Source organism: Haemorhous mexicanus, chromosome 2, assembly GCF_027477595.1.
Source record: "Haemorhous mexicanus isolate bHaeMex1 chromosome 2, bHaeMex1.pri, whole genome shotgun sequence".
In the NCBI taxonomy this organism is placed as follows: Eukaryota; Metazoa; Chordata; class Aves; order Passeriformes; family Fringillidae; genus Haemorhous; species Haemorhous mexicanus.
Genome location: NC_082342.1, coordinates 57,049,890 through 57,068,591, shown reverse-complemented (window position 1 = coordinate 57,068,591; position 18,702 = coordinate 57,049,890). Strand labels below are relative to the sequence as shown.

Genomic DNA, 18,702 nt, shown 5'->3' with positions numbered 1-18,702 from the left:
TTTCATTCCTCATCACTTTGCTGGAATGCACAGAAATACTGAACTCAAACATCAGCACTTAGTATTAACAGAAATGATTCAATAGTACAGAAAGTTTGGAAATATCTTCCAAAACAAACTTAGTATTAACAGAAATGATTCAAGAGTACAGAAAGTTTGGAAATATCTTCCAAAACAACAAAGCTGTGGTGATTGTGTGTCTATTAGGACAGGTGTCTTTCAACAGATCGAAACCAAAAAGATTGTGAAGGATGATCATAATTCTGTGGCAACAGGCACAAAATTGAAATACAAGAGATTCTGTCTGAACATCTGGGAACACTTTTTTTTTACTGTGCAGGCAGATGGCTAAGCACTGGCATATGCTGCCCAGCAAGGCTGTGGAGCCACCATCCTTAGAAGTATTTAAAAGTCACTGGGACACAGTCCTGGGCAACCAGCTCTAGGTGGCCCAGCCTGAGCTGGGAGTTTGGAGCAAGTGACCTCCAGATGCCCTTTCTAATCTCAATTCTTCTGTAATTCTGTGACTTTCTAAATGGCACCTTTTTGAATTTTACCTCTCTCCAGACCTTATCTTTTTCTTATCTCAAACTTATGTGTTGCACTTAAAAACTAGCCGTTCACATTTGAGACCGAGTATTTGTCAACTGGATACGGTTGTTATAGCTACAGAATCCTAAGAGAAATTTATTATAATCATATTTAGGCACAGTAGATTTTGCTTTAAAACCACCTGGATTTATACACTGCATAGTCAGGCAATAATTGGTATCAGTTTCATCACCTTGATTACTTCAGTGCTTATGTGAAGCACATACTACAGACAAGTCAGTCAATCATTTGATGGATCATCATTAATGATTTCTATCACATGTGTCCCCTAAACTTACTAAGGCTGTAGTTTGCATAAAAGACAAGTATAGAAAGATGTGACAAATACAAAAAACTGAGGTAGCATAAAGATGGTAATTAGGAAACAATTTTTCATGGTGTCTTTAAAATACAAGAGCAGGACTTATCAAAACAAACCCAAAAAACCCAAAACACCAAAACAAAAAAACCCCCACAAACCACAAAAGGAACTGGCTTTTCATGCTAGAGCTGAAATGTTCACTTCTCTCATGAAGGATATGTTGTGAATATCAACAGTTTATACCAATTTGACATGTTCACGCAAGAAAACATCTATTGAAATCTATTATATACAAAGAAGTTATGGCTCAATAAGTCCTTAGTATATTCACATACAGGCAGGGAAATATCCTACAGAAGTATGACAGAACTGCACAACCTGTACACTCTTCCCTAAGTATAATGGTCGCTTTGAGAAACAGGTTAGTAAATTACATTGATTTTTCGTTTGACTACTACCACCACTACAGCTATTCCCATACACTTATCACAAAGCTGTAATCTTATACATCAGCATTCTTCAACATAGGAAAAGTAAACCAAAATCAAGACTCAAATTTAGCATTCTAGTATCCCTCATTATATGGCTATTATAAACCAGACATCTATGAACAAAGGAATCTTTAATTTGAGAAAAAATCCTTCAGAAGTCAACAATCTAATTCTTAACCAAGGGCAATGAAAATACACTGAAGAGATGGGAGCACAGGTTCTGAAAAAACATGACAGAACAGCTTTTGTATTTAGAGTGCTAAGAAAAACAAAATACTTCACCTTCAGAGGCCTGCAGACACCTTCTGTGATGTGCCCAACTACTTCTTGAATATTTTCTTCCACACCTATAGTTAATGCAAACACATGCTAAGATTATGCAAATGTAATTCTCTTTTCTTTAAGACTATAAAATAAATAAACAAATGTAGGAGGTACTCCTCCATAAAAAGCATTATGAACTGTGTGTTCTTTTCTCCACACGACTAGTTCACACCTCCACTGTACCTCCAATCTAACCATTAAGAAATAGCTGCATGGCAAAACAGTCCTGGAGTCATTACCTTTCACTATGCAATTGCTTCCTAGGGCAACACAGTGCGTGGGAATTTGAGGTAGAAGCAGCAAAGGGAAGAATGAATGATTTAGCAAGAAGCTATCTCAGTAAGGCTCAATATTAGCACTTCATGAAATTAAACTAGAAAAACACCCAAAAAACAACCAGGCTGGTGAGACGCTCGAGGAGCAGCAGTACAGCCCATTTGAAAGGCCTGACTGGCAAACACACGTGTCTGTCAGCGCTGCTCACTGACGAGCTCGTGGCGCTGTTACTAATGAAGAGACATGTGTACCTCCACACTACTGCGTGCTGCAGCGCTGGCAAATGCTTCCTCCCCAGCAGCAATTGAAACTCATCTTTCACAGAACGATGTACAAAGGAGAATATTGCCCTATCTTATCATGAAACACAAATGAATTGTTGCATGGCAACCAGCGCTGTCATAAATCAATCAAACTGAAAGCAACAGATCTTCAAGCTCTCACTTCAGTAACAACTCAGAACAGATTTATGGAGAAAGCAATACTTTAATTCTAATTTAAAACTTGTCAACAGGAGTTCATCTTGAGATGGGACCCATGCAATGAAAGTAAACAAACTGACTGTGACATGTGACAGAAATCAGGTGACCCGAAGCTATATTTTGCTTATTTCAGACTGAGACAGATTACCTCAGAGAGTAAAAATAATGAAAGATCAGAGATCTGTGCCAATGCCTCTTTACACCAAGTTACATGAAAAGCCATATAAGCAGTAACAACTGAATTCAGTGTGGTGGCTGTAAGACTTTTAACATACTGAATTGGTAAGGTAATAAAAATACACGTGTATACTCGAGTATTGATATCAATGAAAAAAGTAAGATTGCAAACCACAGCATGCATGCTCTTTTACGTAATGACTAGCTCCCAGACAGACCTTAGCAATTTACACATTTTTTAGTAGGAACAGTCACACTTGTACTGCTCATCAATGTAACAAGTACCTAGCACATATTTGCAATAGTGTATCCAGACCAGATTGACTGAAAAAAAAGTTGTTTGGTATGAAAATTTTAGCTCAAAAAATATACAAGCTCGAATAGCAAAGGACATGGAATAAAAATTTTGAGATACCACATGCTTGTGCCTTCGCATGTATTTTCATGTCCAATTAGAATATCTGGTTCTAAAAGCAGTGAAATCTTCCAGCAGAATGGGTTATATAAGTGGTGCAAGTTTGACATAAAAGAATTACAGAATAAACAATTCTCAAAGGTCCAAAATAACTTTTGGAATACAGCTCATAACTGAAGATATGCTTCCAACTCCTTGTTACACCATATATAATTTTTCTCTGACTATCTTCTATAAAAGAAGATATCTTTTTTGGACTTTGTTTAGCTTCTGTTCTCCATCTGGGTTCCTGTAACTCCACAAAAAATGTGTTTCTACTGCATCTCTTAAAATGCCTGCAATTCTCAAATCCTTGCAAGTAGAAGATTTCTTTATGACTGGGAGGCTCCTACTAGCTATAGAATACCTAAACTCAGAAGAGTAAAATCAGATGCTTTATGCTTGTCCAGCAAAAGAGTTAAACTTTTCTGAATATGTTTTCAGCACTTAAAATTTTAATAGCATTTTTGGTAAGATTAATTAAACAGTTAATTTTTGCAAGCTTACCATTTTAAAACTTTTTAAAAATCATCCCTGCACACTCTGCTTATGGACTACACAGTTTGGTCACTTTAAAGTAAAAACTGGGATGGAAAAATTTCTCAAAAAAAAAAAGTGCCACACATAAAATTTTTTCATCTGGTGGGACCATATCCACCAACAGGTATAAAAATGGCTTTTTTTTTATTTGGCTGTTTTTTGAGAAAGGAAATTTTTGTTTAGCTGTGATCTACCACACTCTCCACAGTCCTGAAGGTGCACAGAGAATAGGAGAATTTAAACTGAAATCTGAACTCAGTACAAACACACCTGAAGGAAAATAATAGAAGTAGTTCCATCTGCAAAAAACTACTCAAGCTGAAATTGAAGTTAAAACATCTGGTTGACCTAACTTCAGACAGCCAGGTAGGTGTTTTATCTATGGCAATTGCTTGGGCTCCCTCTATAGGGAAATCCCAGTTTGTGATGAAGGAAAAAATCCCAGTTTGTGATGAAGGTCTCCAGAAATGCTTACATTAGATCTCAAATTTTGTTAGGAAGCACTGCACTCTGAAGATGCAATCTCTGTCCTTATATCTAACTGCAAATAAGCAACATGTCCACTTGTGAGCAATGGGTACATGAAATTAAGTCAATTTTTACTCTAGCCTGTGCAGCCAGACACCTAAAGACTGCACAACAGCACAGAAAATTCAGCTTGAGTTTTTCAGTATCATAGATGCTGTGCTAACTACCAACCCAGGACCTGAATTTATAAAGAATATATAATCTCAGGGTACTTTGGGATTGCACTGCTCACAACTGTTTCTTGTTAAATCCAGTGGTATCCTATTAAGTACTGTTTTGTCTTACAGACCTTATCACATCATTATCCTTGTAATGAAAAAAATTTCCCCCAAGACACAGAGGAATAGTTACAGACAGCACCTCCCAAGCTCCCAGTTTGTTGCTCCCAGTATGAAAGGAAGAATTCCTCTTTACATTTCTTGAAAACTGTGCAACAGTGATAGCAGATCCACTCCTGGAGAGCTTCGGTAAACATATTTTGCCTTCAAACTGAAATGTTGAATCTCTTGTTTATACCAGTCTTTTCCAGAAAAAGGTTTTGTCCTGGTCATTTTTTGTTGAAAATCTCTCCCCCAGATATTTATATTCTCTATATTATCAAGTATCTTGCTCTGTGGCTGAAATGCTCTAAATATATCCCATTCCACGGTCATATCACCTCAGCCCAACATTGTCAGGAGGCCAAAGAACTTCATAGTTAAGCAAAGCACTACACAAAGAAGTGGGAGAATTTCAGAACAAAGCTCAGCAGCAGAAGTCCAGCCCACAGCAGAACCAGACACATTTACATGCTCCATGTAAATGGAGCTTGTCCTGAAGGGCTCCCCAGTTACAGCAGAAGCACTGGTCAGTCATCTACAAAGAACTGGCACGTCTTTTTCTCTACCATAAAACCATCACGAGGCCTGCTCTCCTGTCTCCCTGAAATACTGTCAGCAAACAGTATTCAATTCACTTCCACAGTACACTGTAACTGCACTTAAAAAGCAGCAATCCTCCAGTTTGATTTACAACAGTTCCTAAACATACTCCTGTTCTCATACAACAATAATAAGGAAAGGCAATTAATACTTACAGCAGTAAGTAAAATCAGAATACATATTCACTTTAAAACCCAGAGTAGGATTGCGACATACAGTCTGAAGAGCTCACCAGATACTGATCACATGTAAGTTCTCACAATGAGTTTGTTACAATTGTGTACACATGCTTAATTTATAAAAATGTATCTTTCTCTGAAACTGTGGCGGCCAATCATACTAAAGCTTCTACAGGATAAAAGTCTGTAAAGTATAGGTTCAATCTACTGAAACAAAGCAAAGGGGCTGAAGACTAAGCATGAGAATCTGCAATTCTGAACTGAAGGAGAGTTTTGATATTAAAAAGCTTCACCTATTTGTGAGTGGCCTATGTCAACCTCCACAAATCTGGAATGAAGTTAAATGACAGATGAAAATTCCATTTTCCTTGTAGAACAAAGAGACTTACAGAAACAAGGAATTATATTTTTAAAAAATAAAAACTAAACAAGAGAGCAAAGGCATAATGAAAATCCTCAACTCAATATGCAATGTTTTCAAAGATACAGGTATTCATATAAATTACAAACAATTTCTGAACTCTCAACTACACCCTAAAATGTCCCTTTGTAAATTTAATGTAAATCTATTGTAAGTACAATAGATAAAATGAGTGCATTTTGAGAGGCTCTTCTTTTGTTACAGGCCTTCTTTTAGTAGAATGCAGCCACCAGCTATTCTAAGATTAATTTTAGGAAAATTTAAACTCAGACTTGTAACTGAAGCCCAGCCTAAGAAATTAATCACACTTTCTTATTTATCACAGACTTACTACCACTTCACAATTTATGTTTTAAAACTAGTATTACCTTGAATAGTCACAAGCTTTAACATAGCTTCTAAGTGTTCTTTTTCAGAAGCTGTAGCTTGATGTAACCAGGCCAGCATGTCTCCTACATACCTACACAAAGACAGAAATTTTCTGTGTAAATTGCTGGTTTATGGTGTCAGGAACTCAAAATGCCAACAAAATAAGGGTTATTTCACTACATTCTTGTTAGTACTGTACCTCAGAGGATCATGAGAGTGCATTTCAATAGGGCGGGGAGTACCTCCCAGACCTCCTCTAGTAAGAGCATCTATAAAGCCACGGACCACAGCACTCCTTCTAGCTGTCCCAAACTCGTCCAACGTGTATCTGTTATTGAAACATGAAAACAGGTTAAAAAAACCCCAGTTTGCCTTACCACAGTTGATTAGTTCAGCCTCACAGCTCATACAAGTAAACATTTTTATAGTTCTAGAAATCTTGCATCAATGCTTCTACTATAAAGCATTCAAAACCATCTGATGATGTCAGAATTCCTATCATCCTGCCCTGTCTATAGCACATCTGACAAACAGGAGAAAAGAAGACAAATTTTATATTGTCACCTGCCTGACTGCTCTAGAGCAAATGTGTAGGACGAGACAAGACTTCTGATATTGCAGACAGGTGCTGCAATATATAGTCTTTATATATATACACATGCATATACACTGTCCTTTCTTCTTTCTTGGTTGGATAACTCTTAGTTTCCAGGCTAAATTAACTACCTGTCAGATTATTTGTGAGGTTTTTCTACTGAATTTGAACAGTTTTTCTAGTGTGCCTCCTCTGATACCATTGCAATATAGACTGAAAGAAGTACTTGGCATCGTGTTTCCTACACAGGAGCATTGGCAGAGGCCATAGTCTTGCCAGGATCAAGTTAATATTTCTGAAGAAAGAAAAGGGGTGAGAGAACAAAATGAAGTGACTGCTTCTGCAGTGTCCTGTGGGGCATCAGGCACAGCACTGCCAGCCAGGAAAGGGAGGGGATTGTCCCACTCTGTTCTGCACTGAGGCAGTCTCACCTTGAGTGCTGGGGGCAGTTTTAGGTGCCACAACATAAAGAAGACATCAAGATGTTACAGAGTGTTCAAAGGAGAGCCACGAGGATGGTGAAGGGCCTTGACGGGAAGCCGTGTGAGGAGTCACAAGGAAGGCTGAGGTCACTAGGTCTGTTCAGCCTGGAGGAGACTGAGGGGACACCTCACTGCAGTTAAAGCTTCCTCCTGAGGGGAAGAGAAGAGGCAGGCACTGATCTCTTCTCTGTGGTGACCAGTGACAGGACCCGAGGCAATCGCCTGAAGTTGTGTCAGGCGAGGTTTTGGATGGATATTAAAGGAAAAGTTCTTCACCCAGAGCGCGGTTAGACACTGGAATAGGTTCCCCAGCAGAACTGATCACAGCATCAAGCCTGAGAGAGTTCATGAAGTGTTTGGACAATGCTCTCAGGCACATAGTGTCACTCTTAGGGATGGTGCTTTGCAGGGCCAGGAGCTGGACTTCATGATCCTTGTGGGTCTCTTCCAACTCAGCATACTCTGTGTTCTTCTTGACTCCACTGAACAGAACTAATGAGAACTCATCCTTCATCCTCCTATTCCCTTACCCCCCAGAATTAAATACATGAAAACTCAGCTTTTCAATTTTTGTACACATAAGCATCTTTGGCAGGTTTGGGACTCCTGTTTGCGTAAGATCCAGCTGACTGACAGACGCAGCAATTTATAGCACTGCAACACAAGGCTTCTTCCTTCTAGGCTACCACATGACTAATAGGAACAGACTTATAGTCTAAAAAACTACCATTTGATAGTTGTTCACTGATTTTAATCAAAGCAATCTTAGCTCGATATTTAATGGACTAACAATTACAGCCCAGAATGTATTATCTTAAATGGCTTGCTGGTGGTAGAGGAGATGCGCATGGCTCATTTCTGGAGCAGGCTGCCTTTCTGTTTGCATTGAAGCATGAAAGCAAGTGAAGGATGGGAAATGAACACTGGTAACATCCCAGTAAAATCTGCAAGCCACACAGAACACTTCTATTTTTTAAAACTAATTTAAGTATTTGAACAACATACGAACTAAAAAGGAGAAAAAGAAAATACACACTGCAATTTATTTTTCTAATGTACTTGAAAATTGTCAAGAGTGAGCATGGTGTCACCAGTGACACCCAGCAGAAGAATATATATATATTATAATAGTAATAAAAAGAATGTTATTCATTGACTTATTTAAGTCTGCATTTAATAAGCAGTGCATTCACATTTAATAGATGTAGAGAACAAAATTTAAAAGAAAATAATATATGGTTTCAAAAATGTTTGACATTAAATTCAATTAGATTTCTACTCTGCTATAAAAAGTCAGAGGGAACTTTCAGTTTTTTTCTTTTTAATCCTAATTATTATATTAAAGAGGTGACGAAAGAGCACACTGAAGAGTCTGGAAATTTCTGTTGAAGCGTTTTTCCTCATACACTGTACTTGCTAAGCTGGAGAGTAAATATCTGCAATTGATAGAAGTCTAACAAAAAATTCTAATAAATTACTATTTACAAAAATAATGCAATTAAAAGTGGAAGAGATCTAGCATCTGACAACTGCCCACTGTCTAGAAGGAGCAGTATTGGAGTGAAAAATCTCAAGCATCTGTAGAAACCAGTTAGCCTTTTTTTTCCTCCCCAACACACAGCTATACAATAGATCATTAAATATACAGCAGTGAAACAGATCTTGTGATCATTAGTAGTTCTGAAAACACCATTCAATAATAATTTTGTTTTAAAAAGGAAACTACTAATTTTCTTTTTGCTCTCAGTAGAACAGGGTATAACCATTATAAAATCATGCATGTTAAAAAATTCAGCAATAACTATTATTTACACTAAAACACAGTATTTACTACTATGTTATTACACATACTCATGTTCCGAGAAGAAAACATTTGGATGTTTTTCAACCCAGCTTTAATGTTTAAAATATACAGTAATGATCACTGGGGAAAGAGGAAAAAAAACCTTTGTAAACCTGAGTATATGATGGGCACTGCTTTCAGCTATGTCTCCATGTATTTTCTAGGAAACAGTTCTCAATTTTTCTGTTAGAGCCAGGAAGTGAAAACCAATCTGAAATGTTTCTTTTACATCCCCTACTGACTGCAGTTCCAAAAAGTCCATCCATAGTGCAGTCCTTCTGACACTTTTAGATAGTAAGTCAATATAAGGAAACAAGAATTTCTATATATGGTTCTAAACTTTTGCCCTTCTCTATCTTATTCACTTTCACCCAGCTGAATCCCAATCTTTATCAGATGCAAGGGCAGTGATTTGGAGGGAAAGTGTTTAGTTCATACAAGAGTGCTAATACACAAAAAACTATTTAAAATTATTTTCTTCCGTGACTTAACATCTACATTATGAACTCAGCAATTTGTTACTTAAAGGTATACAAAATTTGTTGGAAGGGAATAAACTAAATCTTGAGATTTAAAATGTAAAGCATCAGTACTGCAATTTTGATAATCTGCTGTAGCAAGTGATTAAGCTTGATAATCTATGATGAGACACACGTGTCTGCATCATCTACAGTAACAGAGGTTTTTTGCCCTTTTGGCAGAGGAAAGGTCTTACCAATCAAATTCTATCTTTGTTAATACTATTCCTGCTGTTTGTGACAGAAGTGTCAGAAAAAAAAAAATCTTTTGCAGATTCATTTTAAACTGGCCAGCAGTGGATTTATGCGCAAGATGGGGTTCTCTTTCCTGGAACTAAGAAAAACAATGATTTCGTGAAGTTTCAAAGTATCATAATTCAACAAAGCATTTATTACAGAAAACAAAACTGTATCTAAAAAGAATCCTACAAAATGCTGTAAACAGCATAGAGACTGATCTTTTGCAGCTGTAAAAGAGGGTGTAGGGGAGAGAATGCAAGAAGGGACTACAATTTCCAGCTATGGCCTGAAGTACTGCAACACAACATCCAACAGCTGGGGAGGTCAAGTGACTTCTTGACCACTTCTCCCTCATACTAACCAGCAGAGCTGACTGAGCATGTCCAGATCTGAGCTTTCTCTCACACTGACAGCACTTTTCAGGTCCTCATGCCCCATGCATTTTTCCTGTGAAGGGCTCCAAGGAGCTTTACAGCATCACGTACCTACACCTTCACACTGACACTCTTAAAGACAGGGGTAGGCCTTTGAAAGGCTGCCTGTTACCCTGCTGCCCTGGATATCTGTGGCTGAAAGCAATTTTCAGTGGTTGCAAAATGCGACAAATGCATTAAAAAAAAAAAAAAAAAACCGCCCAAGGAAAACCAAAAGCCCAAACCCCAAAGAAGTGTAAATAACCTCTTCAGAGATGGTTAGCCTAATAAACAGTTCTTACAGTGCCACCTGGTGGTTCACTCTACTAAGGACCATTTTATTTACTTCAACAACACCAGCAAATTCAGAATAAGAACAGTGGTATTTTACACAGATACAGATATATAAATACCTCTACACTTTAGAGGTCCATATGTAAGATTTTTTAATAGATTACTGTATAACTCATAATAGAAGACATTCTTACTACCACAGGCACTTCAGTAAAAGCTAATGAGCCGTTACCAATTTTTTATTTGGGGGCTTAAAAGACACAATCACATGTTTTGAACAGGATTTTTTTACTTCAGAAAAATCCTAGAATGAGAGCACAGGAATTCACAATTAATTCAAATTAAAACAGTCTGACATTTTACTTTAATTAGAAACCTTTAAGTTAGAAAAAGTCCAATGACATTTCCTGTATCATAATTACGTCAAAAAGACTTCTGAAATTTAAAACAGTCAAAATATCATGTTTTCTAATTCAAGTTTTTGGGTTGTTTTGAATTTGGCACAGGACCAAAGCGCCACCAGTCTTGGCACTGTAATTCATGCCCATCTTTAAGTTTCATAAGCTCAAAATACTAGCTTCTGCTAGAGATAATAGCAAACACTTACTTGTACAGGACAGGTCTGTCTTGTAGGGCTTCCATGGCTTGAGCGAGAACTGGAGAAATGTCACATGATTCTTGTGTCAACGTCCTGCATTCATCTATAAAGTACCAACACAAAAGCACATTCTTTAGACTGTAATACATTTTATAGAAGCTGTCAAACAAGAAAATGAGTTAAAAACTCAAAAGGCTTTTAATTTTTATGACTTCAGAATATGCTACCTGGGCTAGTTAGTGTTAATACAATTAAATTCCCCTGCAAGCAGTACAGTAAAATGCATGTCCATCACCAATTTCAACAATAAAAATGATTAAAGGAAGCGTAATATTTGTTCCTGCCCACATACAAATGTTGACTCATTCCATCTTCAGAATTTTATTGTGCTCCTTCGTAACTGCTTACCACACTTCAGGTAAACTATTAAGAAAAAAAGGAGCAACTAGTTAAGCAAGCTGTTTGTTTTGCCATTTGGTTCTGTTATTTTTTTCTTTCATTAAAATAACTACAAAATCTTTTATATTCCAGGCAAGAATGTGGGAATCATATAAACTAATTCAAACATTGACAAAAAAATTATGACTTTTTGTAAGGGTGTAACCACAACTATTTTTTGAGGTTTCAGCATCCACTGAAGAACAGCTAATGAATATAAAAATCATATTACACCATTTTTTCCCCATGAATCTTACTGTCAGTGAGACAGTCTTTTGCTTTGGAGAAGAGCAAGTATATATGATGTATTTGATGCTATCAAGGTGTTGGATGGCTATATCCAGAGTACATATGCAAAAAAAAAAAGCCTATCATTCAAAACAGCATCCTGACAAAAGGATTTTTTCTTTTCTAAAAGTAATCCACCACCCCTCCCACTAAATTAGATCGTACTATCAAATCATTAAAACCAACAACTTTCCTCTAACTTGCAAGGAAATGAAATTCAATACAATAAAAATTTTGTTTGGACTACCAAACTGTAGTAGTTGATCTTTGTGGAAAACCATCTACTGAAAACACAAATAAATAATCCACTTTTATAATAATGAAATTGACCCAAAAAACTAGAGAACTGCCAATTAACAGTTTGGTTCCTTAAGAAGGAAACCAAAATGTTAATATATCTTGGAAGGGGTTTGTGCTAAGTTCAATCCACATGAAAGAATTATAGGAATCATCACCATAATAATCATAAACATAAAAACATTCTTAGTCCTACTTTGAGTCCATCTGTAAAGTCGTTCATAAGATGTCTCTTGCAGTAAAGCCATCTGTTCCATAATTTCCAAGCTACAAGACAAATAAAAAGTTTATTTACAAATTCTATTTTAGACAGTACTAGCAAAGGCACTTCAAGTAAAATTAAATAGACCATTGTTAAAATTTTGAGTGTTTTAATATTTTTTTGGTGAAATATTCTGCATATTTCTGTATACATTCTGTCATATGAAGCAAAGAACAAAACCTTGCTTTAACTTCTGCTTTTAACTGTAAATGGTTCTCTTGCACTCATTTAAGTACGACTCACCCCGCCCTTTGCTGATTTGTTCGGAGGAGAATCTTGACATCATCATGAATTTGTTTTACTCGTCCCAGAGCCTTGAAAAAATCCTAAATAAATTTAAAACCAAAATACAAGCAGTGTGTAAAAGCAGTAATTTCTATTCAAATCTCTAGCACTCTATACTCCCTCTTTCAAAACAAAACAAAACAAAGCACTTAAGATGTGTTTTTAACCTGTCTTGAAAAGTATGTGTATTTCACATCCATTAGGTAACTCTATGGAGATTTTGAGGACATTGGTATGCATTACATCACTGTCTCCCATTACTGTTAAAAACTAAGGAGCAAAATGAAACATTGTAAAGTACAATGATTACAGGTTGATATTTTTAATAGTCATGAAATGGGATAACTATTTCTTTAAAAAAATTAAAAAAAAAAAAAACAAAAAACATTTGCAATTGACCAGACTGAGGTTTTCCAGAACAACCTTTCTCTGCAGAGTAACTCAACAGCAGCAGTGGAGAAAAAAAAAAAACAAAAAACCCAAAGCCTAGAAGACAAGTATATATGGCTAAAAACATTACTTTGTTAGCTTCAGAGTGCAAATGGAAAGCCAGTAACATTTTCAAACAGGCCTTCCTATGAAGACATATTTCAAATGCCTTGGAGGAGACCAGCTATTTCAGATACAACTGTTTGTTACATCTTTTGTGATTTGAACACAGTTTGCTCAGGAAAGTTCAGTCTGGTTCAAGTCACATAAAAATAGACATATTCTAAGGAAAAGAGGCCAGCAATTTAATCTACTGCCTTGCATCTGTGGTATTCACACACCCTCTGAACAGAGAGAAGCTGTGAGACAAGCAGAGAAGAAGGAAAACACAATTCTTATCTCGCTTGCTGTGCCTGTGTTGTGCTAAAGTAGAATGCAATGTGGAGATTGTGAGGATGTTTTGTTCCCTTGGCCTATCAGGGTCAAGAAGTGTGTGTATGTGGGACTGTCATGGGACAGTCACGAGAGAATCAGAGACGAGTGCAGTTCTGTGCAGGTGTGAGCAAGAGTGAGTGCATGGCAGATTCAGTTTAGATACAATGTATATAGTATAGTATAATAAAGTAATTCATTAGCCTTCTGATAATGGAGTCAAATGCATCATTCTCTCTCAAAGTCACCTATGATTTACAATATGCATCAACTGTGTTAAAGACCATGATTATAAAAACCCAAAGCACTCTTCCTTCGGGATAAAAGAAAATTTCCAAACCACAAGTCTGACTAAAGGTGTTTTAAACACATTGGTTGACTGGTTGACTCTATCCTAGGGAAAATGCACACACATGATGTTAATGAAGTCTACCAACTAAAGCAGAAGTACTGTTTTATCTCAGTTACTTCTGCACATTTTTTAGATGAAGTTTCAAAAAGACCAGCCCTCACTGGCTGCAAACCAATCACGCAGTAACTGGCACAGCGTGGCTGTCATGCTCCCTGCAATAGGCGCTTTCTAGAAACTCAACTGTTCCTTCATGGCAATAGTGGTACAAAAGCATACAGCAATTACTCAAGTGCACAATTATTTAGCACATTCTATTTATGCTTTCATTAGCACTGTTTATTGTTATCAGTTCCACGTTTTTAATAGTGCTTTTAATGCAAACATGATGCCTGTGAAAATGAGATAAATCTGGACTACCTGCTGATACACTACGTGAGGCTTTCTGTGCAACTACAATGATAAAGAAGTCTATTTGGTATACACAATTCTTTCATTATTCAGTTTGCTTTTACTGTAGAACAAGTTTCCTCTTGGTGTGTCTTCTTATTCAAACCATATCATATTCCAAAACTTGTTTTGGAAGATGGCTGAAGTGAATCAGCACCTAGTATCTTTAGCAACCAAATAACATCGAGGGAAAGCCTCAGCTCATATTGTCTCAAGTCACTGAACACCTATATACATGAATATGCAAAATGTACACACACAGGCACAGTGGCAGTACTAAAGAGCTGCAAGGTTCTCACTTGCTTTGAGTGTCATGAAGTTTTAAAATGTCTTCACTGAAAATTCAGACTTCATAAAGGTCTTTTTGAAGTGTAGAACCATATGAAAACTACTTTGCCTCAAACTGATTACATGAGAGCTCATTTGCCTCAAACTCATTACATCATTACACAAACTAGAATTTAATGTTGGTTTTCTGTCTCTTTACTTGACTCTTTCATCACACATTTCAAACTCATCAGAAATTCACCATTATCTTAAAAGGTACACTCCTCCATAAAAAATTAAATTGCAAACCGAAAATAATATCTCACGTACAATTCAGTTAGGGCATTTCTACATTTTAGTTCAGGGTGAAGATTTTAATGTTCATTGAGCTACCTCAGTAATTGGCTCATCTTTTGTGCCTCGAAGCAGATTCATTTCATCCGGTGTCAGCTGGAATTTTGCTATGAATGCATCTGCAACTTGTGCTTTCATTTCTAATCTCTGACTGTAATAAAACAAAGTGAAGAGGATATTAGCTTTTTATGCTTATCCCAAAGACTTATTTTTCATATTTATACCTTCAGAAATACAACCAGCATCAGAAATTGGCATTATTAAATTATAATAGCACATTCTTGCCATCAAACACTCGAGTTGCTTTTTCACATAAGACTTTCTATTAAGCTTACACATATTATTCAGTAAAGACAATATAGAGGTTTTTTAACACATTTGAAAATCACTAAGTTCTTCAAAATAATATTCCTTCAGCATTTGTATCATAAGTTATCTAATCCAGATACTTTGTGCTTGCACATTTGTAATGCTTGCAGTTATTACCTTTCAAATTCACTAAGGAAAGGAAAAGCCTATAGCATCCAAAATTACAAAATTAGCCTTACATTAACCTGCTTTTCAGCAGACCAGATCCATTTCTTTGTAACACCATACAGTTGGGATATCAATTTACTAATGTCACAAGCAATCAAAATGCAATGGCTAATTCTCTTGTTCCTGAAATAAACACAGTCAGGATGCAATGTGCAAACACCATCTCATGGGCAGCATTTTCCTGCACATGTTTTGTCACACACCTTACAACCACAGGAGGACCCAAATGGAATGGACTGAGATTCCTGTGGCAACACAAAATTTGCTTGAACTGTGGTTTAAGCACACAATATTCCTGGAAATAAAGACTACTTTTTCAGGACATCAAGAAGGCACCAATTAGTTATTTGCAGAAGAATAAAGCTCAATTCCTTTACGATCATTTCATCTTCCAATGTGATACAATTACTACAAGACAAATACATTGTTATTACAGGGTGGTATGACAGGCAAGTATACTTCTATATACTGTATTATTAAATTTCCTTGCAAGATCAAAGCTTGAAAAGAAAGCTTTCACTTATTTACCCCTTCTTTACTATCCAACTAGTGCCTGAACTTCATTCCGAACTAATTATGGAAAACTGGCTTCCCTTCTGTAGACATGGATGACTTCCCTACTCTGCAGTTCCACAAAATCTTTTAGAGATCAGATTAAATTTTTGCAATTGTCAATGCTCTAGCACATTGAACAACAAGAGGGAAAGTAACATAAAATCCAACAGTATTTTAACAGTAAAATCTATGAAAATCAAAGATGAAAGAACCAATACCTCTAAGTTACACAACAGAGACCTAACCAAAAAGGAAAACCAACAACTCATATGCTTTAATATCACATCTTGAATTGATAATTCAGATTTCACTGGGATCCTAGGCAAATATAATGATTTTATCTTTACATTGACAATTTTGCAGTGCTTCAAATAAAACTACTTAATTTTCTCTAAGTAAACTCTACAATTCCAAATTTTGAGTCTTTATGAAGCCAAATGTTTCTCAGGGAAGAACAAGAGTGATGGAGGATCCTTTTAACCAATTCTACAGGTAGATGCATCCATGAAAAGTCCTAGCACTTTCCAACACAGTGGAAGGGGAATGGAACAAGACCATTTAGAAAAAATTCAGTAAATTTTCAGCAAGAAGATTTATGTGGTGAAATCTGAAGAGAGCAATTCATTCTGTGAGAGGCAACAAGACAAGTGGTCGACACAACGTACAAGAAAGAGACGAGAAGATATTAACAAAAGAGTATTTTAAAATCAGTATTAAGCCTGTGAGAGATGTTCCGAGAGTAACTACGAAATTCTCACAACACAGATGAAAGATGCACTAATATACTCACTGCAATGATGTGTAAGCCATGCTACTCAGGCTGCCTCAGCCATCCCTGCTCATCCCTGACCTGTACTGACCTTCCCACCATGCCAGGACAATTGTTTACAGCATCATGTAGTGAATTAGATCAGGGAACAAATCTGGCAAGAAAAAAATCCAGAAGTTCTTTCTTCTTGGGGGTGGAGATTACATGTATTTTCTAATTCAGTTGACCACAGCCTGTGCTAAGGGACTGGGGTGTGCCAGCACCAGGAGTTTTCACAGGCAAGGGGCACTGACCTCACTGCTGCTACAAAATTCTCACAAAAACCACAATTCAGAACTCCTCTGGAGCATAAGAAGAGCTCATTTCAATTGTCAGTTACAACTACTAATAATCAAAATTATAAATATTAAGACTCAAGAAAACCAGAGGCATCAAGATGGCTACTCAAAAATTGAAAATCATCCAAGGACACTTACAATTTAACACAATGATGCTGCTTTCAACAAAGCATTCCTGTTTCACACTTTTTGCAGAGCAAGTCTAATGCCTCAACATCACCACCACTGTATTTTGTTTAAACAACAGAAAATGTAAATTAGCGAATTAACTTCAATAGTTGCTCTGAGTCTCTCCTCTTGCGATGGAAGTTTCAATTTAATATAAATCCACAAAGCTGAAAATAGACTGGATTACCCCTCCTTCCATTTCTGCTGCTATGAAGAACAAGGTTTGATCAAACACCGTACTTTAAAGCCATTCCCATCCCTGGCTCTGTCTTGGGCTAAAGCATGGCATAACTGCACATTGATTGACTCCAAGCACTCCTAATAATTAACTTTTATAATATAGAGTCAATACATTAAACTCAAGTACACTGGGCAAGCGAAGCTTCACAATGTACTCAGAAAATAACAACCTCAAGGTGGCAGCAATGTTTCATTCACTTTTCTCAAGATCGTGATTGGGAAGTGTGACAAACATCTCTCCTAAACAAAAGCAAGTGTATGAATTTTGATAAAGCTGTTTCTGTTGGGCTCTTTACAAAGCACACAGGATTTCAAAGAGCTACTCTGTTTCAGAACCCAGGTTAGACAGTTCTGCTTGAGATGACTGTGAAAGTTGCCTTTATTATCAAACTGCACAAGAAAGAGACTCTATAGCCTAGATGATGGATTAGGAACAAAATATGTAAATTGTTCATACCTTTGATTTTTGCCTGGCAGTGTACAGTATTACTGAGATCAATACACTCAGATTTGTATTCAATTTTTTTCCATATATATTTATTTATGTATTTATTTCCTCACATACAAGCTAACAGATATTTAACTAGAATTTAATCTATTTTACTAAGGCAGGGCAATGGATTAAAATGTCACTCTAGGTGGCTCAATCATTTCACTACAGTAAGTTCCTAACAAAACACAATGCAGGTAACAACAAAAGCCAGTGTAAGTCTGTCTTACATATAATCCACAGCAGTCAGTACCTCTGTGCAGACAACAGGACATTTCAAGACCCACTGGCCTTTCTGTAGTTATAAAAATTTCTAAATTCTCAGCAGCGCAGTACAGCTGAGGAAAGGCCATACATGTTGTTATCCCAAATTTTTTTTTTTTTTTCTTTTAACACACTTAATCCTGCATAAATGAATGAAACTAACAGCTTATGAGAACCCTGCATTGATGCAAAAGGGGAAGTGCCATGTGTTGGTAGAATTTAGAACTTGGGCAAAGGACAGTATTCCAACAAAGAGCAATTTCCCCAGTTTTAATCGTTACCAGGGAGACAGAATTCTTTTGCAAAAGAACTCAAAAGGCTGGGAAAACTATGCACTTCATGCACTTTTCCCTTGAACCAAATACAAATGTGCACTGTTTGTTAGGATTATCACCTAGACAGCTCAAAAATGAGGTGGTGAAGAAGCAGACTT

The 18,702-nt window shown here is 36.7% G+C and overlaps 1 protein-coding gene across 3 annotated transcripts in view; it reads right to left on the bottom strand.

Moving 5' to 3' along the window:
* The window catches only part of COG6 (component of oligomeric golgi complex 6), a 55,263-nt gene that overhangs the window by 25,558 nt on the left and 11,003 nt on the right, over nucleotides 1-18,702 (bottom strand). For all 3 annotated transcript variants that reach the window (XM_059838934.1, XM_059838936.1, XM_059838935.1), the window contains exons 5-11: nucleotides 14,948-15,059; nucleotides 12,586-12,668; nucleotides 12,277-12,347; nucleotides 11,067-11,160; nucleotides 6,274-6,402; nucleotides 6,074-6,165; nucleotides 1,687-1,751 (exon numbers count right to left, since the gene is read on the bottom strand). In XM_059838934.1, coding sequence (XP_059694917.1) covers nucleotides 1,687-1,751; nucleotides 6,074-6,165; nucleotides 6,274-6,402; nucleotides 11,067-11,160; nucleotides 12,277-12,347; nucleotides 12,586-12,668; nucleotides 14,948-15,059 — 646 coding nt within the window. The remainder of the gene's footprint in view (nucleotides 1-1,686; nucleotides 1,752-6,073; nucleotides 6,166-6,273; nucleotides 6,403-11,066; nucleotides 11,161-12,276; nucleotides 12,348-12,585; nucleotides 12,669-14,947; nucleotides 15,060-18,702) is intronic.